This window comes from Astatotilapia calliptera, chromosome 17 (assembly GCF_900246225.1).
Source record: "Astatotilapia calliptera chromosome 17, fAstCal1.2, whole genome shotgun sequence".
Classification (NCBI taxonomy): domain Eukaryota; kingdom Metazoa; phylum Chordata; class Actinopteri; order Cichliformes; family Cichlidae; genus Astatotilapia; species Astatotilapia calliptera.
The window spans coordinates 13077786-13103173 of record NC_039318.1 but is presented as its reverse complement, the minus strand read 5'-3'; the positions used below and the strand labels follow the sequence as shown (position 1 = coordinate 13103173).

Sequence of the window (25388 nt, the reverse complement as noted above, 5' to 3'; positions counted from 1 at the left end):
GTGAGAGCATGAAGCAGTTGGTGCACATTTTTCTCCCCTTCCACCGCATGCCAAATTGGACTGAGATCTGACAGTGTTGTGTGTCAAAATCCCAGTATATCAGCAGTTTCAGCACATCTAGCACCAACAACCATGCCACAGTCTTTGTTCAGCTTTCTTTTCCATTCCAATGCTTGGTTTGAATTTCTGCAGCTCATCTTGACCATGTCTGCATGGCTAAAGGGTTACTGTCATGTCATTAGCTGATTAGTTATTTGTTAATGACCGGTTGAGCAAGTGTACCTAATAAAGTGGGAGGTGAGTTTTATATAAATTTGAAAGCATCCAATAAGAGAACAAGACTGATCCTATCCATACTAACTATTTTGGCACTGTTATAAAAACCAAGCTAACACTGCTTTATGTTTTCAGTCTCACTCGAAATCCCAAATGTAAATCCACACGGTGGTGCTAGGAGATTGTCAAATACATAAGGTAACATAATCCAACATCTGCATATTATTGCATGGTAATCCATCTAATAGGTGTTGAGATGTTTTAATTTGAACGAATGTGGTAAACCATCAGACTCAAACAGCAGCTCTGGAGTCATTCTGTAAACTAAAATTAGGATTACAAGGAAAAGAACATGGACATATTTACAATATTGTGTCTTGAGCCACTTCAAATTTCTTTATGTTTTGCTAGCAAAATTGGAAATAGGTGCAGGGATATATTAAAACATGTGCAAGCCTACATGGAAATAAAGTATAGAAAGCAAAAACAGAGTTTGTACAATTGTAGTGTGAGAGTCAGTATTTGGTATTTGGCCACCTTTATTTTTCATCACTGCCTGAATTCCCTTTGGCATCTTTCTTATAATTTCTTTAAGTAGTCTTCAGGAATAGTTTTCCTTGAAGGCCATTTAAGTTTTTTGTTTGATGTTGCTTCAGCTAGATAAATGGGAACAATTGCTACAGGCTGCTAGCCCAAAGTTGCAATTTCAAATTGGTACCTTGCGAAGTTTTCGATTATGTTTTGACACAACACTGATTCATCATTTGAGTAAGGTGCCTTTTTATGCTTGAACAAGCCATAGGTCAGCAGTCAGTTGCTTGAACTGGTCAGGTGCACGGACTACACTGTGAAAAAGCAGCCAATGTCCAAACAACTGTGAAAAAGCACCGAGAATCGTTGCTCAAGACCATTTTAATAAACATCACAAGAAAGTCTGGCTCCTAGAAGCAAATTCTAAAGAAATTAGGAGTGGCTCAAAACCTTTGCACTGTACATTTTCAGTTTTTCATAGGCAGAAACACACGTGCTTGGACAATGAAACATATAAACCACAAACTGATGATAGGATGGAGTGGGCTCGTTTTGATGTCTTCTCTCTGATCTCTTGACTAATACTGTGTCAGAACATCAGTACAATGACACAGACACGTTCCGGGATTTAAGGGCTGTGGTTTAACACAAACATAGAATTATCAGGAAAGGGAGAGTTTTCAGTTAAGGAAGAATGTTAAAAAATGTTGAGTCAACTCTGAATATCTCTAATAAGTTGTTCAATCTGGATTTTTTAAACCATATTCATCAAAACGTCCAAAGTTCTCAGGATTTCCACAGATTCCGCAAACTCTCCCAGTTCCACTTTCCAATGTGATGACTCGTCTTCACTCTTATCTGCTTTAACTTTTCCGTGACGATTTTTATTCATTAGTGGGACACATGGCAGTGAAGATAACTGTCCGACCAATGAACACAGAACATGAACACAGCTCAAAAAGGCTGTGACACGAATGAGCACACACTTTCTTTACTCCAGAATATGACAAGCGGCCTCGTCCTGGTCTCATTTGAGGATTAAACTTTGGTGTAGGGTTCTGATAATGAAAGAAACCTTTAAGCCTTGAGGATATAAGCTCGAGTGTTTCCCCATAAGAAGTCTGTGATGATGGGTTTGTGCTGAGTTGTGGGGTAAAGGGATGTGAATCTCAATGCTCTTTGTTGGAGCATGCTATGGAAAGGAAAGGATTTGAGGATGATGAGAAGGGGGAGGGAAATCCTGATGACACTTTAGATTTTAGGGTTTTGTTTCCATTAGCTGCTCTGGGTGCTGAGTGAAGAGGAGATGAGCTGCTAGCAACATGAGGTCACAGCTGTTGTATCCTGATTAGGGATGCCCCTAAACTAGTTTTTATTTAATCACTCTCATCCTGGTTTGAAAGGAATAATAAATGCTTTGACAGAATCAGGAGGTCTAACATGACCAATAACTTTTTGCTGCTCTAAACCTGCAAATTTAGTTGATAATGTACCTTTTTGTTACCAACCCATTATACATATTACGTTGTATAAATTCATAATTGTCATGTAAAAGAAGCCAAAGTGCAATGATGTGCAAATCATCTAAAGAGAGTCAGAAAAGAAGGTGACTGGTTGGATATGCCCAGTAAAGCTCATGAGTTGTATTGTATCACTTGAATACAACTGTTTGCAAATTTATGTGTTAGACGCTATGTATGTTTGCAACAGATTAAAGATGCCCAACAACAAATCAGACGGCACTTGTGCATCTGGAGATGCACAAGTGCATCTAAGTCTCCGTTTTTCAATTTGTCTGTGCAGCAGGTGAAATCTACACGCATTCGTCAGCATGTTGGGCTCTCTCCATTGGTGTGCACTCGTGATTTCATTATCACAGTAGGGCTGTGTAATGATCTCTTACTGACAGGGAGCCAAAATGGCCACCAGAGGCTGAGGCTGACTGGGATCTGTGGCTGCCAGTGGCCCGTGACCACACTGGGAATGAACAGCAAGTGAGGGCAAACTGAGGCACTGCATCAGGATACAATGGAGAGAGAAGGCCCTCTTGGTCATCATGTTACTGCTGCTCGCTGACTGCAACAATAGAGGCTTCTGTCAGAGAGAAGGAAACTAACAGAGCGCTAAGAGAAGAAGGATGTAAGAACAAACATGAGGGATTAATTTGAGCTGGTGTGCATTTTTTTTAAAAGGGAAAAAAATAAGGAGGCTTCTCTGAAAACAAAATCAAAATCACAGTTTTTTTCCATCCAGCATAGCAAAACTTTGGTAGTATGGTCGAAACTGCCTGAATGCTAAGCTTGATTAATATAGCCATCAGTATGAGGGTTTATTGGGTGCCAAAACCATGAATGAAGCTTTATAATACTAGGAGGAAGAAGGTTTCTTCTTCTGTGGTTTTGTATCACAGTATTAATATAAACAGTAACGGGGTAAACAGTACAAATGGGGAATTCAGTGTCTGCCGTTTACAGATGATCCAGCTGTTATTTTACTGCCTGCCTGGCTACCCACTCAGTCTGGTATCATTTAAATAAATGGGGAGGCTGCACTTTTAAGCACACAGACAGTGGGTCTAAGGCAAAGTGTATAAAACATGGATGTGTCACTGGTTTGGTTTGTGGACTACTGTTTTGGAGCCTCTATGGCCTTTTAAGAGACAAGTAACCAAACACTGGAGTGACCATATAAGCTGTGAGCTAATGCTAGCTAGGTTAAAAAGGATGATGCAGTGGAAACCAGCTAATTATGTGCTAATATATAAAAAAATCTCTCTCTCTAGATATTTATCTCACTGCGACTGTAACCGGGGTTTAGACATTAGAATTCTCTCCTAATGAGTCATATTTAAGGTGTAGCATCTGTGCTCCACTGACCAGCAGAAAGGGTACACTTCTGAAGAGACCAGGTGCCAAAGAATCAAAACCAGACATTTTGGAAAACTGTGAACAACTTCACTTTAAAAAAATTTCCTCTTTTACAAGAGCAACTTTGTATCAATAAATATGGAAGAAGAGTGTTGTTTACATAAAACAATGAAATAAGACAACAAAATAGAGAATTATTCCGAAACAAAGTTAGTTACTCAGTGGCTTTGACCCTTTGAATATTTTTACTCTGGCTTCATTTTTCAGTCTCATTGCTTATCACTTGGTCTGAACATAGTCTACAGTCGCAGTCTTTGTTTCTCTGCTAATGCCAAATATAGAATTCTTGCACATACTTCAACTGATTTTTACTGAAAAGCCAGTGCAGTGATTAGTGACTTTGAAAAATAAAAGCTAAAGCTTTCATTAAGCTGTCTGTTTGAATAACTCTTGAATTGAGATAAAACCTAGAAAATTATTTTTGTAAAACACTTCACTGAATGCAACTTAGATACTTATCTTGTCTATAATAACGCAAAAATGACTCCCAGATATAGATGCTGGTGTTGCACTGCGCTCTGCTATAAGACCCAGAAAAGTTTAATACAAGAGTTCAACATGCAGGAAAGGAACCGACATCAATCCCATCACTCCTCACAAAACTCCTGACCTGGTGACATCACTTTCCCAGAGGGCAGAAGGGACTCAGAGGTCCTGGAGGGTGGAGGGTTTGGGCAGTGAAGGTGTCAATCTGTCTGTCAATTAGGAGTATAGGAGGCAATATGTCTGCTTAAGCCTGACATAAACCCAGTGGTTTTTCGGCAGACGCATACATACAAGCAAACAGAGCTCAGGGGTCACAGAGTCGAATTTGCTGCCTGAGGAGGAGAGGGCTGGAGGGTTTTCGCTTGAATAGCCACATGAATGCCTTAGCAAAAACTATAACCCAAAGCAAAGGAAAGTAAAGGAAAAAGTGTGATGAAGAACATTAAAAGGAGGGTCAAAGATTAATAAAATACAAAATACAAAGAACCTGGCAGCTCTGATATCTGAAAAATAGAAATGTTGATAATTTTCAGAACATCTAAAGTCGTTTAAGCAGGAAGGACCAGCAAAATGGGAAAACAGCCTTATAATGTTTGACTTCCATGTAACAAAAAATTAGGGCTCTGAATTCCAAACTGTCAGTCGAGTATAACAAATACATCAGTTCGTAATTTATTTTCGTAAGAGGTCTTCTCCCCCCGGAGAGCTATTACAAATTTTATTCTTGTTTTCCATATCTCTGTTGCAAATAGATTCCTGACTTTATCTTTTTTCTTAATAGCATTCCTTGAATTGACTCCAGGCTGCCAGCAAACATCCGTGTGGAAACAATAATGACGAGAGAAGAAAGGAAAGCAGAAAATAAAGAAGAGTGAAACAAGACTGCCAGGAGCAAACCTGCTTCTACCCCCCGACACACAGATATACACACACACACACAGATATATACACACACACTTTTGTGCATGATTTACGACAGCTTATAGCCTAGATCACAGATCCCAATCTGAACACACAGAGACAGACACTTAAAAAAGACAGGAGGACACATGTTTTGGCTAACTGGCTACTGACGGTGCTTAAGGAACAAGAATGTGCATGTTTGAACACAAGCACGGCTTCCTGAGGAAACTGAAATAATCCTTGATGAGAGCGAGTAAGAATCACAAAAGACACGGAGAAAGGTAACACTGTTGTGAAGCTCATAAATAATCCGTCTTTAAACACACTGGGGACTGTATGACCGAGAAAACACACAAAAAGACTTATGTTCAGTTTAAGGACATCCACCTTAAACGACATTCCTGTAACTAAACAAAGCTTCTAATGAACTGCTGACAGTATCTTCTGTATGCCTTTGTCCACTGGATACATTTTCTGCAATTCCCACGGAAAAAAAAGCATTACAAATGATAACACACTTTATTTATATAGCACCTTTAAAAGCAGTTTACAAAGTGATTTGCCAAAAGTGCAAAGCACTTTAGAAAGGTAGAAAGGTTTCAGGTGAAAAGGAAGGTGAAACTTAAAATTATATCTACTGCAATGTAAAAAAACCCAAACAAACCCTAACATCATTAACCCTTTCAAAATTCGCACTAGTGAAATGAAAATGTCAGGGAGCTATACCTGAGCCTGTGACTTTAAACACTGTTCTGGGGGTTAGAAAGATAGTCTAAGAAATACATTTGAGAAAAGGGATACTCTTCAACTGCATGTTGATAACAGATGTCATAAAATACATGTACCGTAAATGTCGGGCTATAAGCCGCTACTTTTTGCACAAGCTTTGAACCCTGCGGCTTTTAGTCAGGTGCGGCTTTTCTATGGATTGTCCGTGATTTTTGTCATATCGTAAGACGATTTGTTTTGTGTGTTCCGCTGTTGTACGGCACTACGTTGCCTGGCGGAAGGATCGGGGTTCAAGAGTGGTATGTTAGTCACATGTCCGTCCGCCAGGCAACGTAGTGCCGTACGAAGTAGCGTGAAAAACAAACTTCAAAGTAGCGCTACGCATTCAGCGGGAGGCGTGGATGATGAGCGGCGATAAACTTGCAAGTTATGCCCAACTCCACCGGTGGATTCTGACAGCGTGGAAAAGTGTGAAAACATCCACGATCACCAACGGATTTTGAAGGGCTGGACTGCTGCATGATGGAGAGGAGGACACCGCCACGGCCCTTCTGAGGGTGTTCGACTCTGACACTGACAATGAGGATTTCTTTGGTTTTGAAAGTGACAACGAAGGAGAGAAGAAGAGTGGATGACGAAGCCACCCTGAGCCTGTTTGTATCCGACACTGGAGAAGAGGACTTTGGTGGTTTTAGTGCGCAGGAAGAAGAGAAAGATGGTGGTGAATGACTGACTTTTCTTCTTGTTAAAGCCGTGTCACTGCACCTGAGCCTAAAAGGTAGGCCGAATCTATTTTTCTGGTGTGCTGTAGGCTACTGTTATGTACTACATGTGCAAATATGTACCCATAACTTGTTTTTCAAAATATTAATAAAAGTGATGTCTCCAAACAGCCATCTCTTTCCTGACAATTCCCTTTGTGCATATTCTCTTACATATGATAAGTCAACATTGAAACACCTGCGGCTTTTGGTCAGGTGCGGCTAATGTATGTACAAAACAGGATTTTCCCCTGATTTTAGCTTGTGCGGCTAATATTTAGGTGCGCTTTGTAGTCCGGGAAATACGGTAGATTTTTTCTTTCTTTTCTTCTACAGCCTCTTTTTAATTTACTGCTGGATATATTCAGTCCGGGTGCGGTGTTGAATTTGGCTCTTTGTCCTTGTAGGAGGTGATAGAGTGAACAAAGGTGCAGCATGTTTGATTAACAATGAAGACCAGATCCTCTGTGCTAAAGTTTGCAGTAAGAGCAGTTAAAAGGAAACAACAGTAAAAAGTGTCAGAAATCAATATGCAAAATACTGGATTTTGATCCCAGTCACTGAAAATATATCTTTGGTTCACTCTATAAATTCCTTTTTAGGATGAATGAACAATTATTACCCAATGTGATCAGGTGGAACCCCCTTTCCTTTGCTATACACATCAGTCGTGTTGCTGTTTCTCAACACATTTTACATTCAGAGTATCCAGGCATTTTGTCTGGAGTTCCTGGGAACTACAGGCAAGTAGTAATATGTTGATGAAACTGAAGCACACAACCAAGCTTAAGGAATGTGAGTACAACAGAAAATATTTATTGGAATGCTCCAGCCATAATAGTACAATATTCACCTGCTGTGTGACAACCGGTGTAAAGCACAAATCTTGACACGGACATAAGAACTTACAGGCATACTCAAAAATGGTTTTGCTGAAGGTATTTTAAGGGATATGACTTGTCTTCAAGGTCCAACCTTCCAATAATAAGATAAGTTAAGGCTCCTGCACTCGTGGAAACAAACACAACTATTCATTTGGTGAAAGCGCCAGGCAAACCCTCTCACAGCTGTCGTATATATTTACAATGTGCTTGATATATGTGTACGTATGTGCAACTTTGTGTATGTTCACAGAACCTTTTTGTGATGGAGGAAACATTATAGTATTTCAACAAACCAAAAGGTTTCTGTGCATGCACGAACCTCGCCGACTCACACGAACTGCTTATCAGCCGAAGCTGCATTATAACAAAGTCAAAGTCCCTCTAGAAGCAAGCCAGCGCAAAACACCACTAGACACATATTTGGGGATTATTCTGAAGCATTAGCTAAATTAACTTTAATTTGATTGTTTACTTAGACATGGAAATGGCATGTATGGAATCACAGGTCAAATCAGATGAAAACTGTTTAAAGTGTTTGCTGGCTTGGCTGCAAAAACAACCCTCCTTGCTGTTTGGGGGATTTCCCCATCAATTTAAAATAGGAATTCTTTGAGTTCTGTGTTTATACCAAGAGACATGAAGTCAAAATGATCTCCTAATAGCAAATAATTTCACTTTAGCTCTTATTGAGGCGGTCGAGTCCTCAAGATTTTCTGATTAACAAATGCAAATGCAACTTTTTTTTAGATTCTAACATTTTATAAAAAAAAATGGATATCCTGATATATCTCTGCTTTTCCACATAGTACTACATGGTGTATATAAAAAAATCACTTAACACACTTAAAATAAATGTATTGAGTGGGTTAACTTTTGGAGGCTTTGTTTATTTTTATTTTTTTGGACTGACGATGATGTGAAAGTGTCAAAGTGTATCGTTAGAACGTATCAAAGTGCTACAGAAAGCATTATCAGTGGTCAGACAAAGCAATGGCTATGGGGAAGGGTGAAATCAAAAAGGTATGCGATCCCAGTTGTAATGCATTTGGCAAATTCATTTGTGACTCATAAGACTCAGTCATGAACATGGGTGTCTGTGTGTCATTTTTCACCACACAGACTAAGAGTTTTCATGCTAAGACTGGGTCAGCAGCATTTTATAAAGTCCACTTTAAAATTGCTAAAGTGCAGGAGCAGTGTAAACTCTAGGCATACAATATATCTCTTACAGTCTTTACAAAAACAGAGCTGAACCCAGGCTGGAAAAAGAAACATAATTTAATCAGTTTTGTCACCAGGCTCCAGCAGCCCAAATTTGCTCATACTTGACCTCACCCTATCCTGGCCCACCTAAGATGAGTTTGACATCATTTCACAGAAGTGAATGAATCTGATCAAAACAGAAAAACATACGTAATCTGGGCTCTCTGCCTCACACTGACACTAATAAAACTGTAGAATTGGTCCAGTGAGGTTGCGTTCATCTAGCTTTTCAAGAAAATCCAGAAAAGGAGACTTTATCAAAACCCTGAATGGCCTTTGGTCACATGCATGCAATTTGGTGGGCGCCAGGACTAATAAATGCTAAACTGATTGATAAACTGACCTGAACTGATGGAAGATAATAACACTCTCAGCGCAAACTGCATTGATCACATTAAGTGCTGCATGCCATCTGGCTTTCGCTGGCAGGACAGCGATCTAAACTGCTAACAAAAGCGTCTATATAACCTCGAAATAGACACAACATACACTGTGCCCATTTGTTTCTCTCACACACCACCAAGGGCAAAGAAAGAGCACTTTCTCTGCATACAGTTCCCTTTTTTCCTGTGCAAAAGTGTATATGTGTGTGTGTGTTCATGGGAGGTTTAGGGCAGAGTTCAGGGAAAACCCAAATACCCTGTGTAGACCTTCTAACCCTCAGGGAGAAACTGTGATTCACAAAATATCTCTCTCTCTCTCACACACACACACACACACACACACACACACACACACACACACACACACACACACACACACACACACACACACACACTTTGCCAGATCTGACCTTGACCAGACCTGCCAACGAGATCACCAACACACATACACAAGGAAACCTGGGAAACAGGAAGTCGGCCTTGTCCAAGCATGTGTGCGAAAGCTCCGTTAATAAAGAGTGGTGTATGAAAACTCATAATGTGTGTAAAGACAGACGTGTGTCGCGTCTAATGCCTAATAATGTAAATTGCTTTAATGGCTAAGGCCGTCTACAATTTATGCCCCCCCCCCCCCCCCCCCCCGAGTGTGTGGGGCAGGATTTAGGTGGGGCTTGTGGGAGGGAGGCTGTGGTGGGATCTCTGATTTCAAACAGCCGCTGGTGCTCTGGGACCAGGGCATGTCAAAAGGGCCCGTCCCCGATGAGCCATATTAGGGCCCTGATCCCCAATCAATCAGCACCACGCTAAAAAGAATCCCAAACAAGACGGCAATTAAGCCCCGCCGAGGACTTAACTAAACACGTGAGAGAGATAGGCTTTGTAAGAGCAACTCTGTGGGCACTTCTTTGACTCAGTTTGTGAGTGTGCATTTTTTGCACGCCTACTTGTGGGGAAAAAGGCCCCAATCTATGCAAAGTACAGAGGTTCAAAATGTCCCTGCAGAACAACCTTTGTTTTTCAAAGTGGAACAGTAAACACACTCATATTTGAACACGAAGCATCAGAGCGCCTACCGATTACGTTTTGACGACTAGACTAGAAGCTGAGTCTGATATGCAAATGCAGGTAAAAAGGAGACCTTTAATATGCTATAACTTGCTTTTTCACCTGGTGAGGTGACCACTGAACCTTTAACTATAATGCCCTTTTTTGACAATTTCACCAGTGAATTATATGATACACACCCCAGCTTATTTTAATGGGGTCAGGCTGGAGGATTTGACTGGCTTTCATTGAATGACCCAAACATGGACAGAATACCTTTTTATAAATTTCGCCAAGAAAGTTTCCCCGCTTCATGTTCCACGTTTTGCAGATGAACATAAGCAAATAGGGGACTGTCCACCAGCTACTGCTCTTACCCCAATTAAACTGCAAGCAGGTTGAGAAAACTCACAGAGCCATTTGCGTGCAAGTCCGAATGGCAAGAAAAAAGACTTTCAGTGTGACAGATGTGTTCCCCCTACTCCTAAAATTAAAAGAGAGAGAAGAGCCCCATGTGTTAGTCTGAAGCGCTGAAGAAAATCAGCATGTGGTCGAGAAGAAATGCATCCAAAAATTGAGAGGGCCTGTCATCCCCTCAGTCTGAATGGGTGCGATGCTTGTGGTGTAGAGCAAATCATAATCAGTCCTGGCCAGCATCAGAGAACCGCAGCCGTGTTGACACTGGCACCGAGGTGCGAAGAAGTGAAACCAAAATCCAGGGTTTCTCAATACAGCACACAAGTTCACAGTCTCAGTAAGAGTCTATTGTGACCAAAAACAGCACATGCACTATGCTGCGGGCTGGGGGGTTTAATGGGCGAGTGGTTTTGAAATGGCGGGCCTGCATATCTCTCTGAACTAACAGGACACTTTTTTGCACCTCGTTTCAGAGTTAGCATGCATTTGGGGTTTTGTTAATATCAAATAAGGCAACCGGTTAGCCAAACAGCATGTTCACCTTCTTCCTGAAGTTAAGAAATAACGTTGGTATGCTGAATGCGACTCTATCGCCAGGGGTTGCTAGCATGATGACATAAATAAAGGAAGCAGCTACCTCGGCTTTGTCCAACACCACAGATTCACATTTTATATGTTGATTGTGTTATCTGTAAAACCGCTAAAGTGATTTAAAAACAAAAACCAGATTGTAGGGTTGCAGGAGGTTATGTGTGGTGCTTTCTGGGAGTCCTGAAGGCAGTTGATGCATTTCAGTGTTTTCAATGGACTAAACAAACAGTTTGAATTTTGTTTACTTTGGACAGCAGCAGGCTGGCTCATTCCCTGTTCTCAGTTTTGATGCTAAGCTATGTTAACCAGCTGGTGCAGATTCACATTCATCAGGCTGGTCTACTCATTGTAAGGCACCTTAGTAGCTGTGCAATAACAAGAGAGAGTTTTAAGGAAACTTGCCATATGTGGAAAAATGTAATTACCCAGAGTTTCACTGGAAGGCAGCAGATAAAATGTGAATGCACCACATAAAACACTGCAGTCAGTGTAAAAAAAAAAGAAGCTAGTAACCACAAAGACAATAGGTGAGCCTAAACTCAAAAGAAATGCTTACTGAGAAGATAACACCCTACAGAAACGGCCCTATACTGATTAAACTACGTGACTGCGGTCTCTTGTTGCCTAAGAGCTGGAAGATCTTGAGAGGGAAATACAAGATACAGCCTTGAGCTGAAAATCTGTAATAGATTCCCTAAATAATTATTCAATTTAAAAGCTTAATTGTGGTTTAATTTTGCATGCTTTGCTGATCGTTGCCAGATTAAAAAACCCTTGACGGCATCGCTTTATCCTCCCCCCTGCTTGCAGAACACACCTAGAAGGCAGTGCCGTACATCAAGTGTGCAATTACAAGCCGTATTAATAAATCGGTGCCAATTACATAGATATTGCAAGCACAAACATTTCATAACAGCTGCTCTACATGAGGAAGAAAAGACTTTTCAGGGTCTCAATCAGTCTGTTTTGATTACTGCAGGCGCACGAGCCTCGTCAAGCTACAGCATCAACTTTGTGTGGCATCTTCAAGTCATTACACGTTATGAAAACGACTTCCTCAAACTAATTTGTCAATCAGCCCCGGCACCGTGGGACACACACACGCCACGGTCCCGTCTATACAAAGTCAAATTGCGCCTGGATTTTTATTTTTTTTTAACCCTTTGATGCTTTGAGTGTACAACAGGATTGCCAGCAGGCTAAAAGGCGGAGCACGCCTCCGGGCCGTTGTCTCCTCAGCTCCAAGGTCGATTTAATCTAGTGTGTTGACAGCTGGCTAATTACAGAGCCTTATACAGTGTGTTGGTTGGTTTCTTGCCACACAGCCACATGCACACTGAGATACAGAGGACATATGTATATACACACATACACACACACACACACATACAGGAAAAGTTAAGACTGAATGTGCGTTTACACTATATTACAGTTAAACACACCTGATTGGAGCAATCACCTCAAGTCATCAAGTTACATGTAAACGAGAGATCAACCGGCAAATTAATCGCAAGCTTATAAAAAGTAAATAAAGATATTACACACACACACACACATATATATACACACTCACTACAACAGAAATTTTGATACAATAAAGACTTTCAGCTCTTGATGGACACTAATGATGAGTAAACCAGCACAGCGCGTCCTTCATCGAGCGCATTCAACCGTTCACTTCCTAAAAAGGGGGATACGTCGAAGCGAGTGAAAGGAAGATTAAGTGTAAGCAATGAGCAGAAAGGTTAGAGCTCTGACCAAATAAAAAAAGGAGCCAGAGAAAACAGAGCTGAGAGAATCTGTTCTCTGTTAAACCTGCCTCTCTTTTATTCTTCGGCACAGAGTGGACTGAGGAGAAAGGAGGCACAGGAGAGGGAAAGGAGGAAATAAGAAAAAAAGAAAACAGCCATTTTTGTGATTTTCTTAAGTTTTTTTTTTTTTACCAGCGCCGAGAGAAAAGCAGCGGGGGAAACTTTTGCGAAATTTAAACAGCCTCGACAGCCGGGGTGCAGTGTTATTAATCTTTTCAAACAGCGAGAAAACCCCTGTATTATAAACACAGACAGAGACTCTGGGATCGGCGGCTGTGTTACGTAAAGTGTGTTTATTGCTTCTGTCAGATTAAAACTGTGTATATCCAGTAAGTCAACATCTTTATTTTGAGGGGGGGAAACATATATAAGCTGCTGTTTCTGAAAATCTGAAAAGGAACTAGGAAATAGAATAGAATAGCCTTTATTGTCATTGTACAGAGTACAACGAAATTGGAGTGTCACTCCCTTGGTGCAAGTTTCAATAATAAATATAAATGTAAAATATAAAAAGTACAAAAAAAAACAATCGTAAGTACTCAAACAATAGTATGTACAATATATACAGGATAGCAGCATTAATATAATGACAGTATGAATAGCAGCATAATATAATGACAGTGACGGTATGGAATAGGTTCAATTGTTTTTGTGCTTATTTACTACAGTGATAGCTCTGGGAAAGAAGCTATCCCTGAATCTGTTTGTCCTGGTTTTATGTGACCTGTACCGTCGGCCTGACGGTAATAGTTCAAACAGTTGGTTGCTGGGGTGAGAGTGGTCCTTGATGATATTGCCAGCTCTGCTGAGGTACCGAGAGTTTGCAGTGACCTCCAGGCTGGGCAGAGAGCAGCCAGTGATCTTCTGGGCTGTGTTGATGACCCTCAGCAGTACTTTCCTGTCTGCAGCTGAGCACCCTGCATACCATGTTGTTATGCCGTACGTTAGGATGCTCTCTATGGTGGCTCTGTAAAATGTCACCAGCAGCCTCTCCTCCAGGTTGTTCCTCCTGAGCACTCTCAGAAAGTGGAGACGCTGCTGGGCCTTTTTAACCACCGCTGTAGTATTTGCAGTCCAGGAGAGGTCATCAGATATCTGCACGCCCAGAAACCTCATGGAGTGTACCCTCTCCACACAGCTCCCGTGAATGTAAAGTGGGGCCGGGTCTGCTCTGCCCTTCCTGAAGTCCAAGATAAGTTCTTTAGTTTATCTTGGACTTCAGGAAGGGCAGAGCAAATAACCTGTAATCTGTAGGAAGATGGAAAACACATCCCAGCAGACACAAAACACCACCGGCATTTAACTTACGTTAGTTGTGTTTCTTGTCATCTAGTAAACGTATGATCAATATTATTATGGCTTTGCTTTTGGTCTCCACCAGTATAGAGGAAAAATATCTGGTCTGCTAGCTGCTAATCACACCTGTGTGCCTTTCACTTCCATGCAGAAACTGTATTGTGGGTTTTGGGTCAAAGCTCTGCAGAACTAAAAGGAAATGTAGAGTTGGGTGATACCTCTGTGGGTTTGGCACCAACACAAAAATCTTTCAGGTTTTATATTTTACAGCTGCTTTAACCATATGAATGATGCAAACTTCCAAGTCATGCATTCAGTGCCTCCCTTTAGTGTTTTAACATTATAATTCAAGTTAAAAAAGGCATTTAAAGATCAGGTTCAGCCTAATGTGAGTCTCGTTGGAATGCAGACAGAAAAAGAGAGTAAATAACTGCATCTTCCACTGTTTTAGGCAGCTTTATCGCAGCGTGGGGACTTTAGATGCTAGCTTTTTCTGGGAGTATTTAACTGCCTCTGATGTGAGCTTACATCGGAATCTCACGCCGGCTCACGCGGCTAATCACACCTGAGCGCCCCCGACCCCGACCGGACTCCGGCATCAAAGAAAAACATGCAACTCCCAAATGTTAATGGTGCCATCGTCCTCCTACTCTGCTAACAGTATTTGTCTTTCACTCCCTTCACCCCACTCGCCGTGCATAGGCAGAAAAAAAGGGAATGAATAAAGTTGGGGCGCTCTAATTTTGGCAGGCGAGACTTTTCCCCCCTCTCCCTGTGTTTGTGCAGGCTCTGTGAAAACATCTCCAAGGTGGAGAGAAGATGGAGGAGAATGTCAAGCAGGAGCCCTGACACAGTAATCTGCTTCTTAATTATGGTAACTGCTGATATAATAGTGGACTGTGGACTGAATCAGCGCTTTAGATTTGATGCGAGTCAAAAGTAACTCACAGCAATTAGGCGTTGAAGCTTAACTTGGACAGATGACAGGTGGACCTGAAGGCACATTTTCAGATATTAGAGGAAAATACACCATGCATGGCTGTAAATATAAAGCTACAATGTTTGTACAAGTGAAATGGCTTCGATCAAAGGCTGGAAACACGGACATAGGAAGCCTCAAAAATAACACTTTCAGCTTATCACTATAAAACAATTAAAAATACAGTTCATATTGTTGTGCTGCAATTTTATTGTTGGACAATAGCAAAGGATTTCTGGTCTGCACTCGGACAAGTTAGGCCCACACTTGTCTGTTGCAACCACAGGAGTCGCCCCCTGCTGGCCACCTGCACTGGCTGCACTGGCCGCAAGCTACGTCGCGTTTTACATCGAATTTCTAAAATTTAGAGCAGCGGCGCTTGCTTGCTTCGCTGGTGTATGAAAACACAACTGATTCGTGCAACATATCCATCACATAAGACAAAATAACATTACAGGCACTACCAATGAACACTAATTTACAGTAAGTTAATATTAAAAATGTACATATACACTGTGGTGGGGTGTGGTACATGGCTCAGCTGTAGGGGAGGGGTGGTGTCAGGGGAAGGCTGACTGACACAGCTGATTTTCATGGTATAATTATGCCTTCCCTATTTGAGTGGGATGCCGGGACCTGACAGGAGAGCTGTGTGTACTACACAGGAGAGAGGCGGCTGTAAAGCAGTGTGCTGTGGGTCATCATGTACACATAACTCATCTCATCCAACTCTTAGCAAAAGTATCCTAAAATGACAAAATTTGCGATTAAGAGGGTTGCGAAACTGGCATAATGTTTCGGCTGTAACCTGAAAATTAAAAAATTTTCAGGTTTCCACTGTTCCATACCTGGAACAACAGAAACAGAAAGAATAAGTAAACAGACATGCCACGCATAGCCACATATCCATATTTAATTACTGACCATCTATTGGTGCTGCTCATTTTTAGCTGTTGGCATCTGGAAAGACAGAAGCCCTGAAATATCTTCATTTCACCAAACCTTTAACATTCCAAAATGCCATGCTTTAAACTTTAAGATGTCTCTTTCCATCTCTCAATCATCTACGTGTCTTTCCCCCCCTAATTTCAGACCTGCTTTACTGCACTTCCTTCCTCTGGTCTCAGGCAGCTCCATTCAACACAAACTGCTTGGATTGTGAGCTGAAACCTCGAGGCTCTCCGCACTAAAAACCAAACCCTCGGGACACACACTGTAATCCTTTGCACACCACAGAGTGTATACTTTTTAGTTCGGCTCAGAGGGGATGGAAATCTCAGCCCAGGCTGAAGCAAAGGCAGCACAGAGGACCTGAAGTTTGCGTTCAGGTTCAACAAGGTGGGTGGCGAGAAATTTTCCCCAAAATTTATGAGCAATACTTGCGGATAATTCTTCCCTACAACACCGCTGTCACTTTCAGCTTCTTGGGAGCAGGAGGTGAAAGAAAGAAAAAAAAACAGTGCAGGGTAAATGAATACAATTCACACAAACTGACAAGCTTCTAAACCAGATGTCTTTCAGATAACTCTAAAGGAGCAGACGTTTTGATTGTTGAACAGCTGTGGTATGAGGTAACTGGCCAAAGGTCACCAAGTGTCATCATTAGGTGAACTTGTCTTCTTGATGGCTGCCACCCTAACTTTACAGCTAATAAGCTGGCCGTGACACTAATGATGAGCAGCAGCCCGCCGCCACCGCACCTCCACTGTTGTCAAAGGAGGCACCTGTCTATTTAAATGAAGGCTGTAATGACTGTAATGACTCGAGCTCGTGCTGCTTCCGCTTGACTGCAACCCTTTCCTTTAAAAGTCGACAGAAAAGAAAACAAGGTGAGGAGAAGGTAATTTCTTCCACACCCATGGCGTACAATGTGTCTAGTTTGTTGAAGAGCTAACTCGATGAGCTTTTCAAGGCTCAGGCTGATCACTGTGTTCTGCTGGATCAAAGTTTTCTTTGTGCCAACTTTTATCACTAGTATAAAGCCTTTGAAAGCAGTTTATAAACCTTAACAAACGTTACCATAAAATGATGTGTGACTATGATGCAAGAGCAGAAACCTCATGGTTTAAAATGATACTTTGACAATGAAAATAAATCTTTTATACATAGCATATGGGTGTATTTTAACTAGAATGCTTGAAAATTGTGGTTTTGTGTGACAACTGGAATGTTTGGCACTGTCCCAGTTATAATAACATACACTTGTTCAAGTGCTAGTTTCAAACCAAGCATCCAAAAGGGGAAGAACGGTGACTTGAACGTGGCATGATTGAAAGAGTTGATCAGCTGGTGTTTTTGCATGCAACCATCTCTAGGGTTTACAGAGAACGGTCTGAAAATGACACACAAAAAAAGAAAATGCCTTATTGGTGTTAGAGGGCAGTGGAGAATGAGCTAATGGGAAGGGAGAAGTAACACAAATAAGAAAAGATACTTACTTTGTGACTATAAGGTGACAATCAACCGACAACAAGGAATAAAAGTAGGTTTTAAAAAAATAAAAAGAACTATTTAAACGAAAAACCTGTTATACCCAAAATATGCAGAAGAGCATCTCTGATCACACAACACAAAGATTGAAGGGCTACAGCAGCAGAAGACCACAAAAGGTGCCACTGCTGTCAGCTAAAATCACAACTCACCAAAATGGGACGACAGGAGATTGGAAAAATGTTCGAAGGTCTGATGAGTCGCAATTTCTAACTACAACGCTCACACTGCATGGTCAGAATTTTCTATCTTGCCTTGTACTAATTGTTCAAACTGCTGGTGGGGTTCTGGTTTTTCTTGGCACAAATTGGGTACCTTACCACCAATTAAGTATTGTTTAAATATCTCAGCCTGCCTTAGTTTTCCCCTCATAGCATAGTTTCAGGAAGGCCATGGAAACATTCCTCCTCCCATTTTTGTCCATATTGACGTGACAGCATCGTATAATCGACCATACTTTGCTCATCAAGAATTAAAGCAGTTCTGAAAGCAAAAGAGAGTCCGATCAAACTCTAGTAAGGTGTATCTAATGAAGTGGCTGGTGAGTGAATGTCAGTATGTAGCAGAAGGAGGCTAAAATCACTTCCTCCTACTTGAAATCTCATTCAATTTTCCATTTCAGTTTATTTCCAGCACGACCGTACTGCGAAGCCAAAAGTCTCTTTGAAATTTCTTCTTTTTATTGATGTTTCCCTTGAGAAAGTGCATTGTGATTCTTTTGTGAACCAACTGCATCATCTGTGAAAGCTGTAATTTGGCTGCACAGGAAGACACCAAAAAAAACATGTAAACAAAAAGAAACGGCAGAAACAGATGTTTTAAGAGGGAGCGGGGCGCGTGTGCACGAGGCCGTGCATGAGGCCGCGCTCATGCCAGCGTGTGACTGGATATACTAAGTGTCTGACATGCGTTTTGTGCCAGCAGTTTTGATTCACAGGACGCCGCATGGAACATGGCAGCGAGCCTCGCCATAATGTCATTGGGGAAAATCATCCAGCTTCGTCTCTTTTGATCCTGCAAGAATCAAACGAACTGAAAAAAATTCAAAGAGGTTTTATCCAATAACCGGGGAGACGTTAAAACAAAACGAAGGAAGCATGCCAGACACAAAGAAAATTTTGATTTGGGCAAGAACATGAAAATGTTTTATGGAACGTATTTTGATGCTGTCTAAAAGAATTTTGTAGAACTTGGTTTTTATTTGCCACTTAAGGCCTCCTTTAATTTTATTTGCATGTTCATATTAGAGGATTGGCATTGTGGGTGCGTTTGCTGCTGGTATCGAATTAGGTGACTTTAAAGTATCATTTAACAAAAACCACTTACAAAATATGCAAGTCTTTTTAGACAGCATTATTTAAGGGAGAGTTCAAGTAATCGACCAAGGTCACCAGAAGACAGAATTCATTCTCGCTTTATACTCCTGGATCTGCTCTTTTCTGAACTCAGCTGTTTCTGTCAAATTTTAAGGCCCACTTACAGGGCAGAATGACTGTAATCAGAAGTTAGTGAAGGTGGGCTCTGATTATGCAGCTACCTTTGGAAACTATTCTAATAGTTGTCAAACACTATTGTTATTGATGTATATACTGAGGGGGGAGGTTGTCAAACTTCGTCTTTCTAACTTAATTATAGACTAGAAATCAGATCAATGCTTTCAATGCATTTTGTCTGTCAACACAAAAAAACAGCAGGTCCAATTTCATGAAACTTGGTGGAGTGATGCACTGTGGGCATTCTGTTATGGATCTGGATCATTTTTATTCGTTTTCCTCTAAAACTGAATGAATGGCACAGGTTTCGCATTTGTTAACATTATGAACCAAACCCTGTTTGCTCATTAAAGTTGTTGTGTGTGTAAGTGAAGTAACCCACTTTCTCCAATATGAGCATCAGTGTATTAGATGCTATATAGAGACAAAGCACTGTGTGTGTCAGTGTCTGCTTTGGGCCCCAAACTCTGCGCGCAAGTGTGTGTGTGTGTGTGTGCGTGTGTGTGCGTGTGCATGTGTGTGTGTGTGTGTGTGTGTGTGTGTGTGTGTGTGTGTGTGTGTGTGTGTGTGTGTGTGTGTGTGTGTGTGACAGCCCAACAGTCCACATTCCAAACCGTGGACTGAAATATTCAAATATGGACCATGTGCGTGTCTACAGTTGGGTGGAAAAGCTTTCTAGAACAAGAGAGATCTGAGCTTTAAAGGCTCATATTAAATATTCATTTAGTTCCCCATGAGACCTGTACCAATAAAATGGAAAATTACAGACCAGGCCATGTTATAAAGTGAGTGATTACTCAATGAATATGCTTTATAGGACGTCTTAGGGTAGCTCTTTGCAAACCAGCATTGAATTGCTGTAGCTGGACAAACAAATCATCGCTGTGTTTTCCACTTTCAAAACTGCATGTGCAGACTTCAGTATGAAGTAGGAATGCTCCATACACTAATATGTGTCTTAAGTTAAAATAATTATCAGAGTACATATTAAACAAAATTACAGTGTATATTATCTTTTTGGTTCATAAGACCTGCAAGTTGCATGTTTTACTAACCTAAACCGATGAGGTGCTTGTGACACATGCACGAGCAGGTCTTTCTTTAGTTTTAAAGTTCCAGCAATATGTAAAATGCAATTCTCTCATAATCTGCAAGTTGTCTGTGGGATCTGCTCACAAACAAACTTATCTGAAGCTGTCTCTTGTATTGTGGTAATGAATAGACTGACAGAGAGAAAAATGGTTAGAGGAAAAGCGACTTACGTGGGCTCTTTTGGCAGAGACGTAGGGAGCGGATCTGGATCTGGAAAAGAAGACAAGGGGATTTTTTTACTACAGGATAAACAATATTGTTTCCAGATTTTTCTCTGTGCAAGCTGCCAGCTACAAGAAGAATCAGCTGAGATGAGTGCTGCTATGAGGAGCCAGATCTCTAGGAAAAGAAATAGAAATAGGTGGGGGGGAAATGGATGGCAGTACGTTTTTAAAAGTTTGGCTGTTTTATCAGTTTGAGATGCACAGATGCTTAGATGCTACTGGTAACAAAGTCTTCTCACCGAACTTGACAAACAGCACGCCCGTAGTGGAAACAGAGCCCTGGATGTTGGTGGCCACACACTGGAAGTATCCCGTGTCAGTAGTGTCCAGGCTGCGGATGCGGAGGCGTGATCCAAACAGCATGGACCTGTAGGAGACCCGCCGCGGCTCCTGTACCACAGGAGCGTCGTTCTTAAGCCAGCGCACAGTGGGTGGTGGGTTTCCGGAGACACGACACAAAAGCTCGGCCGTCTGGCCCACGGAGGTGGTTATGTTGTTCATGGGAGCGTCGAGGCGGATGAAGTGAGGTCCTGGTAGGCAGTGTAGGTAGGATAAAAGAAAAGAATACGAGAGAGAGAAAGAAGAGACAGATGGTGATCATGTGGAGGTGACTAGAAGAAAAATGCCCTTTGCATGCATTCTTTACAGATTATGAAATGTATGTATTTTCTTTGTTCTTTTTAAATGTACTTAAAGATGTTTGTAGTGCAGTAAAAACAACTGCAAAGTGCAAGTTTTTGCTTTTTTGCCCTGTTGAAGCCAAAGCCAATTTATTATACCTGATACACACACGCACACACATATACACATACATATATATATATATGTATGTGTGTGTGTGTATATGTATATATGTATGTACGAACAAGACCATGAATGAAGAAAATCAAGAAAATTGTACTACACAGCCCAAGAACGATGACATAAATCAAACAACACTTACTGTACTACCTCAGAGCCAGATATTAAATAAAACATGCTGCTGTGTGAAAAAGAAACGCGGTAAAACAAACTCCGTGTTTTCAGACACACATATTCAGAGCCTGGTTTCACAAGTTATTTTGTGGTTGCCACTGTTGTGACACCTAATTTCTCTTTTCATCATGGCTGTATGATGCCAGAGGGTTTCCCCCTCAGATTTATGTGTATGAGCTCATGAGGCAATATCACCTGCGTTGCGGTCTTCGAAAAAAAGAAGAATCAAATTTAAAATGACTGGTTCCCAGTGTTTCGTGCCTGTTTTCAAACAGTCAAAACAAACAGCTCTTGATTACTGTTATGAATGAGAGGAATGATTACAGCGAGCAAAAAGTGCCTCGCCATCGAAACCAATTCATGAAGGGTAATGCTATTAGAACACACTGCAATACAAAGATGAACTAAATCGTGATTCCCCCCAGAACCGTATTTTTCCCCTTAAGCTGGTCAGTAAAAAAAAAACTATCTGGAGGGCCACCTAAGAGTTTAATGTGCAGGAAAAACATTGGTCTTAATGTCATGAAAAACCTCTGGAAAGTTCTCTCAACCCCAAAACCTGTGTTAGGTATGCAGAAATGCTCCTGGTTACACAAACTGGCCAAGACAAACAAATGAGGAAAAGCACATAGGCCTACAGAAGAATCTCAAATGAAAAATGAATGTGTGTGAATAGAGAGGTTGATGGGTATAAATAGAGGCGCACACTTACTTGTGCGAGTACACCAGCACTCAGATTTTTACTACTGTATTCCATGCAAGATTAACTTCAAGCTTTTCCAAGGAATGTTAACAGAAAAATGTTAGAGAGCGGTCAGAAAATTAACCGTATCAACATCGACGTCTATGAAGGTGAACATGCTGGTGATAGAAGAACTGCATAAAACAGTGCTCATTCATATTACAGCCTCGTTTGAATAAACTTTACTTGGGTTGGAGTGCGGGCCAGCTTTCTTTCACTGTGAGCATCCCGTGTTGTGGTTGGTGGAATGATGATGCAGTGTCTGTACAAAAGTTGGAGGGGCAGTCAGGCAGAAGAATGTGTAGTGTAACTTAGTAAAACGTGTACAGTGTAAGACGAAAAACTGCAATCACGCAAAAGGTGTCCACCTACATATTGAGCTTCATCGTGGGCAGTCTTTGTTTAAGGCTTTTGTAAAAGAAGAGAGAAGTCATCGGAAAAAATGTGTCTACTTTATGTTCTTTGAGTGTTTGGTGTAAAAACCTGAGCACATGGCCTCTATCTCAGTGCATGTGCTTGGCAGGTTGTAGAACACACACTCACAGCTTCTTCCATAAAGACTGAGGGCTTAACACAGCACTGTGGTACTAACAAGTACCACCCCACCACCGTCTCCTCTCCCCATTTTTCACCAACCTTAATATGACCTCTTTTCTTCATGTGCTCTACACAGTCCTGTATCTCAACATTACAGCAGCGAGATCAAACCCTTCAGGAGGTCGATGCTTTTAAAGTCAGCTGGAACAATGACTGTAAACCTTCATCCAATTTTCCTTTTTATTTACTCCTCCACTCCACCACTGATGCGTGCACTTCATTTCCACACATAAAAACTGGAAATGCTTTAGCATGACATCACGTAGACATAATGCTCTGTCACAGGGCTTTGCCGAAAGCTGTGAACCTGTTTCATATTTATCTATGACAACGACACACACAAACAGAAAATATTCCCCGAGTGAAGCCGTCTCCGCGTGCCACTTGTTGGTTTTCATAACTTGTTTATCCAGCCGTTTTGCTACTTTGTGTTTTGTTTTACTTTTAAATTGAATTTGTCCAATCCGATTATGTTACTGTTTCTAACGATCTTAAAAGTCATGAGACGACCATAAACATACCGAGATCGGTGGCGAGATTACGTTCCGTGTCTGTTAAGTCCAGTTTCACGCACATTAGGCAATGATATTTTCTTATTTAACTTCACTGTGGAGCGCTGTGTATACTCAATTTGTCGCATTAACCCTCTCACGGCTGCAAAAGGTAAAAATGTGCTCTGACCTCAAGTGTGGTGCAATCTATCACTGCCGTTCAGTCAAAATGCACTGGAAGTCCAGAAATCGGTTAAAGAGAAGAAAACGCTCTGGAATTTGTTGCTGATTTGTTTCTCAAAAGTAATTATGAGTCTGAAAGCATTCATTAAAGCAGTTAGACAGCTTTTAAACTTAAGGAGTAATAATTACGCTATTGGCATAATGTGCCTATTTCCTGATACTTGGTTTGCTTCGGGCTCTGTTTCTCTCCGTAGTTTACATTTTACTGCAATTTTTATGATTTCTGTCTGTACTGAATGTTGGAATGTCAGTAATCTGGTACTTCAGGGATGTCAAATCCCGGGTCTCATACAACCCACTTAGATTTCAAGTGGACCGGGCCACTCAAGTTTCCCCTTTCAGTCAGTGTGAACAAGTTTAACACCTCAGATATCTTAATATGAGACAAATAAGTATCATTTTAACAGCTAGAAAATATTCTGGTAGCTCACTGCTCAGCTTTACTGTTGATTCAAAGAAAATGCCCAATATTTTCCATTTTAATTTTAAATTGGAACTTTTCTGTCATTTAATTTTTTATCTATAACTTTATTACTTAGTTGTTGTATGAATGCCCTTGGAGAGGAAATACCTTCAAATGTATGAAAACACAGTTAAAAGTCCAAAATTTATGCCCTTCTTCAAAATGTCCAAAGGTATCCATTGGGCCCGATCGGAGTCTTTGGTGGGCCGATTCTGGCACCCAGGCCTTATGCTTGGCAACCCTGTTTTAGTGAGTGGACTACGCCGTATTACTGCTTTTCCATTGACAAGAGGCTGGTGCCTAATGTACAACTGCTTCCATGAATTTTCATTAGTTGAGTTGATGGAAAATAAAAATGCTCTTTGGAGCGGTGTGCCTGCACACTTCATTAGCCGTTATAATAACTCATAATAAAGCAGCGGGGAGCAGAACGAAGAGCGAAAAAAGAAAAAGAGACAAGAGGAGAAGACAAAAGAAGAGAGGTCAAGAGGAAAAAAGAGAAGGAGGAGAAAGATGTCCTGCCAATGCTTGTGTAACAAAGCCACTCTGTATGTAATTGTCCCGTGGTGAGTGTTGTGGTATTTGGCACAAGGAGGATGCTGAAACTCAAACCCTTTCTGCGGACTGTCCCTTTAATGTGGCAGGGGAGCTAAATGGTGTCCTGTCATCAGCCTGCATTTTCCTTGCAGTAGTTTTTGCACAATCAAACGCTCACATGCAGGCACATATATGTAAACACCCGCACACCCACACAACCGCCAAGGAGACAAACTATACGTGCTCGAAAACTGCACACATTACTCAGTACCTTTTCACGACATTGTATTCTATATGGTTTCAGTGAACATACATACAGTAAGGGTGTGACCGTCGGGGCTCCTGTCAACAAAATGCAGGTTCAGAAACACGAGTGGCTGCAAAGCTAACTAAACATATTCAACAGATACACTGAAGGCCTCGCACTATAGTGCTTCCAGCTTCCAGCTGTGGGTAAAGGTGAAGTTAATTAAAGCTGGGTCACTATCCAGCAAAGCAACAGAGGAAAGAAAGTAAGTAAAGAAAAAAAAGGGTACAAAATGAAACAAAGAAACAGAGAGCAATAATGAAAGAAAGCCTGCAGGGAAATGAGTTCAGTAAACTATCATCACCCCTGATTTCAGCCCAGTAATGAGCCTCTTTCAGCACGATAACTTCCTGCTACTGATGCATACTGATAGAGCCACGCTACCTGAATTGTGCCTGTTTGGTCAATCAAAACCATCCCCGCCTGCAGACAAAACAAGGGGTGCAATCACCC

At 41.2% G+C, this 25388-nt stretch overlaps 1 protein-coding gene across 2 annotated transcripts in view; it reads right to left on the bottom strand.

The window, feature by feature from the left end:
- ror1 (receptor tyrosine kinase-like orphan receptor 1) overlaps positions 1–25388 on the bottom strand; it is a 135596-nt gene that overhangs the window by 18882 nt on the left and 91326 nt on the right. For both annotated transcript variants that reach the window (XM_026147809.1, XM_026147810.1), the window contains exons 3-4: positions 20820–21110; positions 20527–20566 (exon numbers count right to left, since the gene is read on the bottom strand). In XM_026147809.1, coding sequence (XP_026003594.1) covers positions 20527–20566; positions 20820–21110 — 331 coding nt within the window. The remainder of the gene's footprint in view (positions 1–20526; positions 20567–20819; positions 21111–25388) is intronic.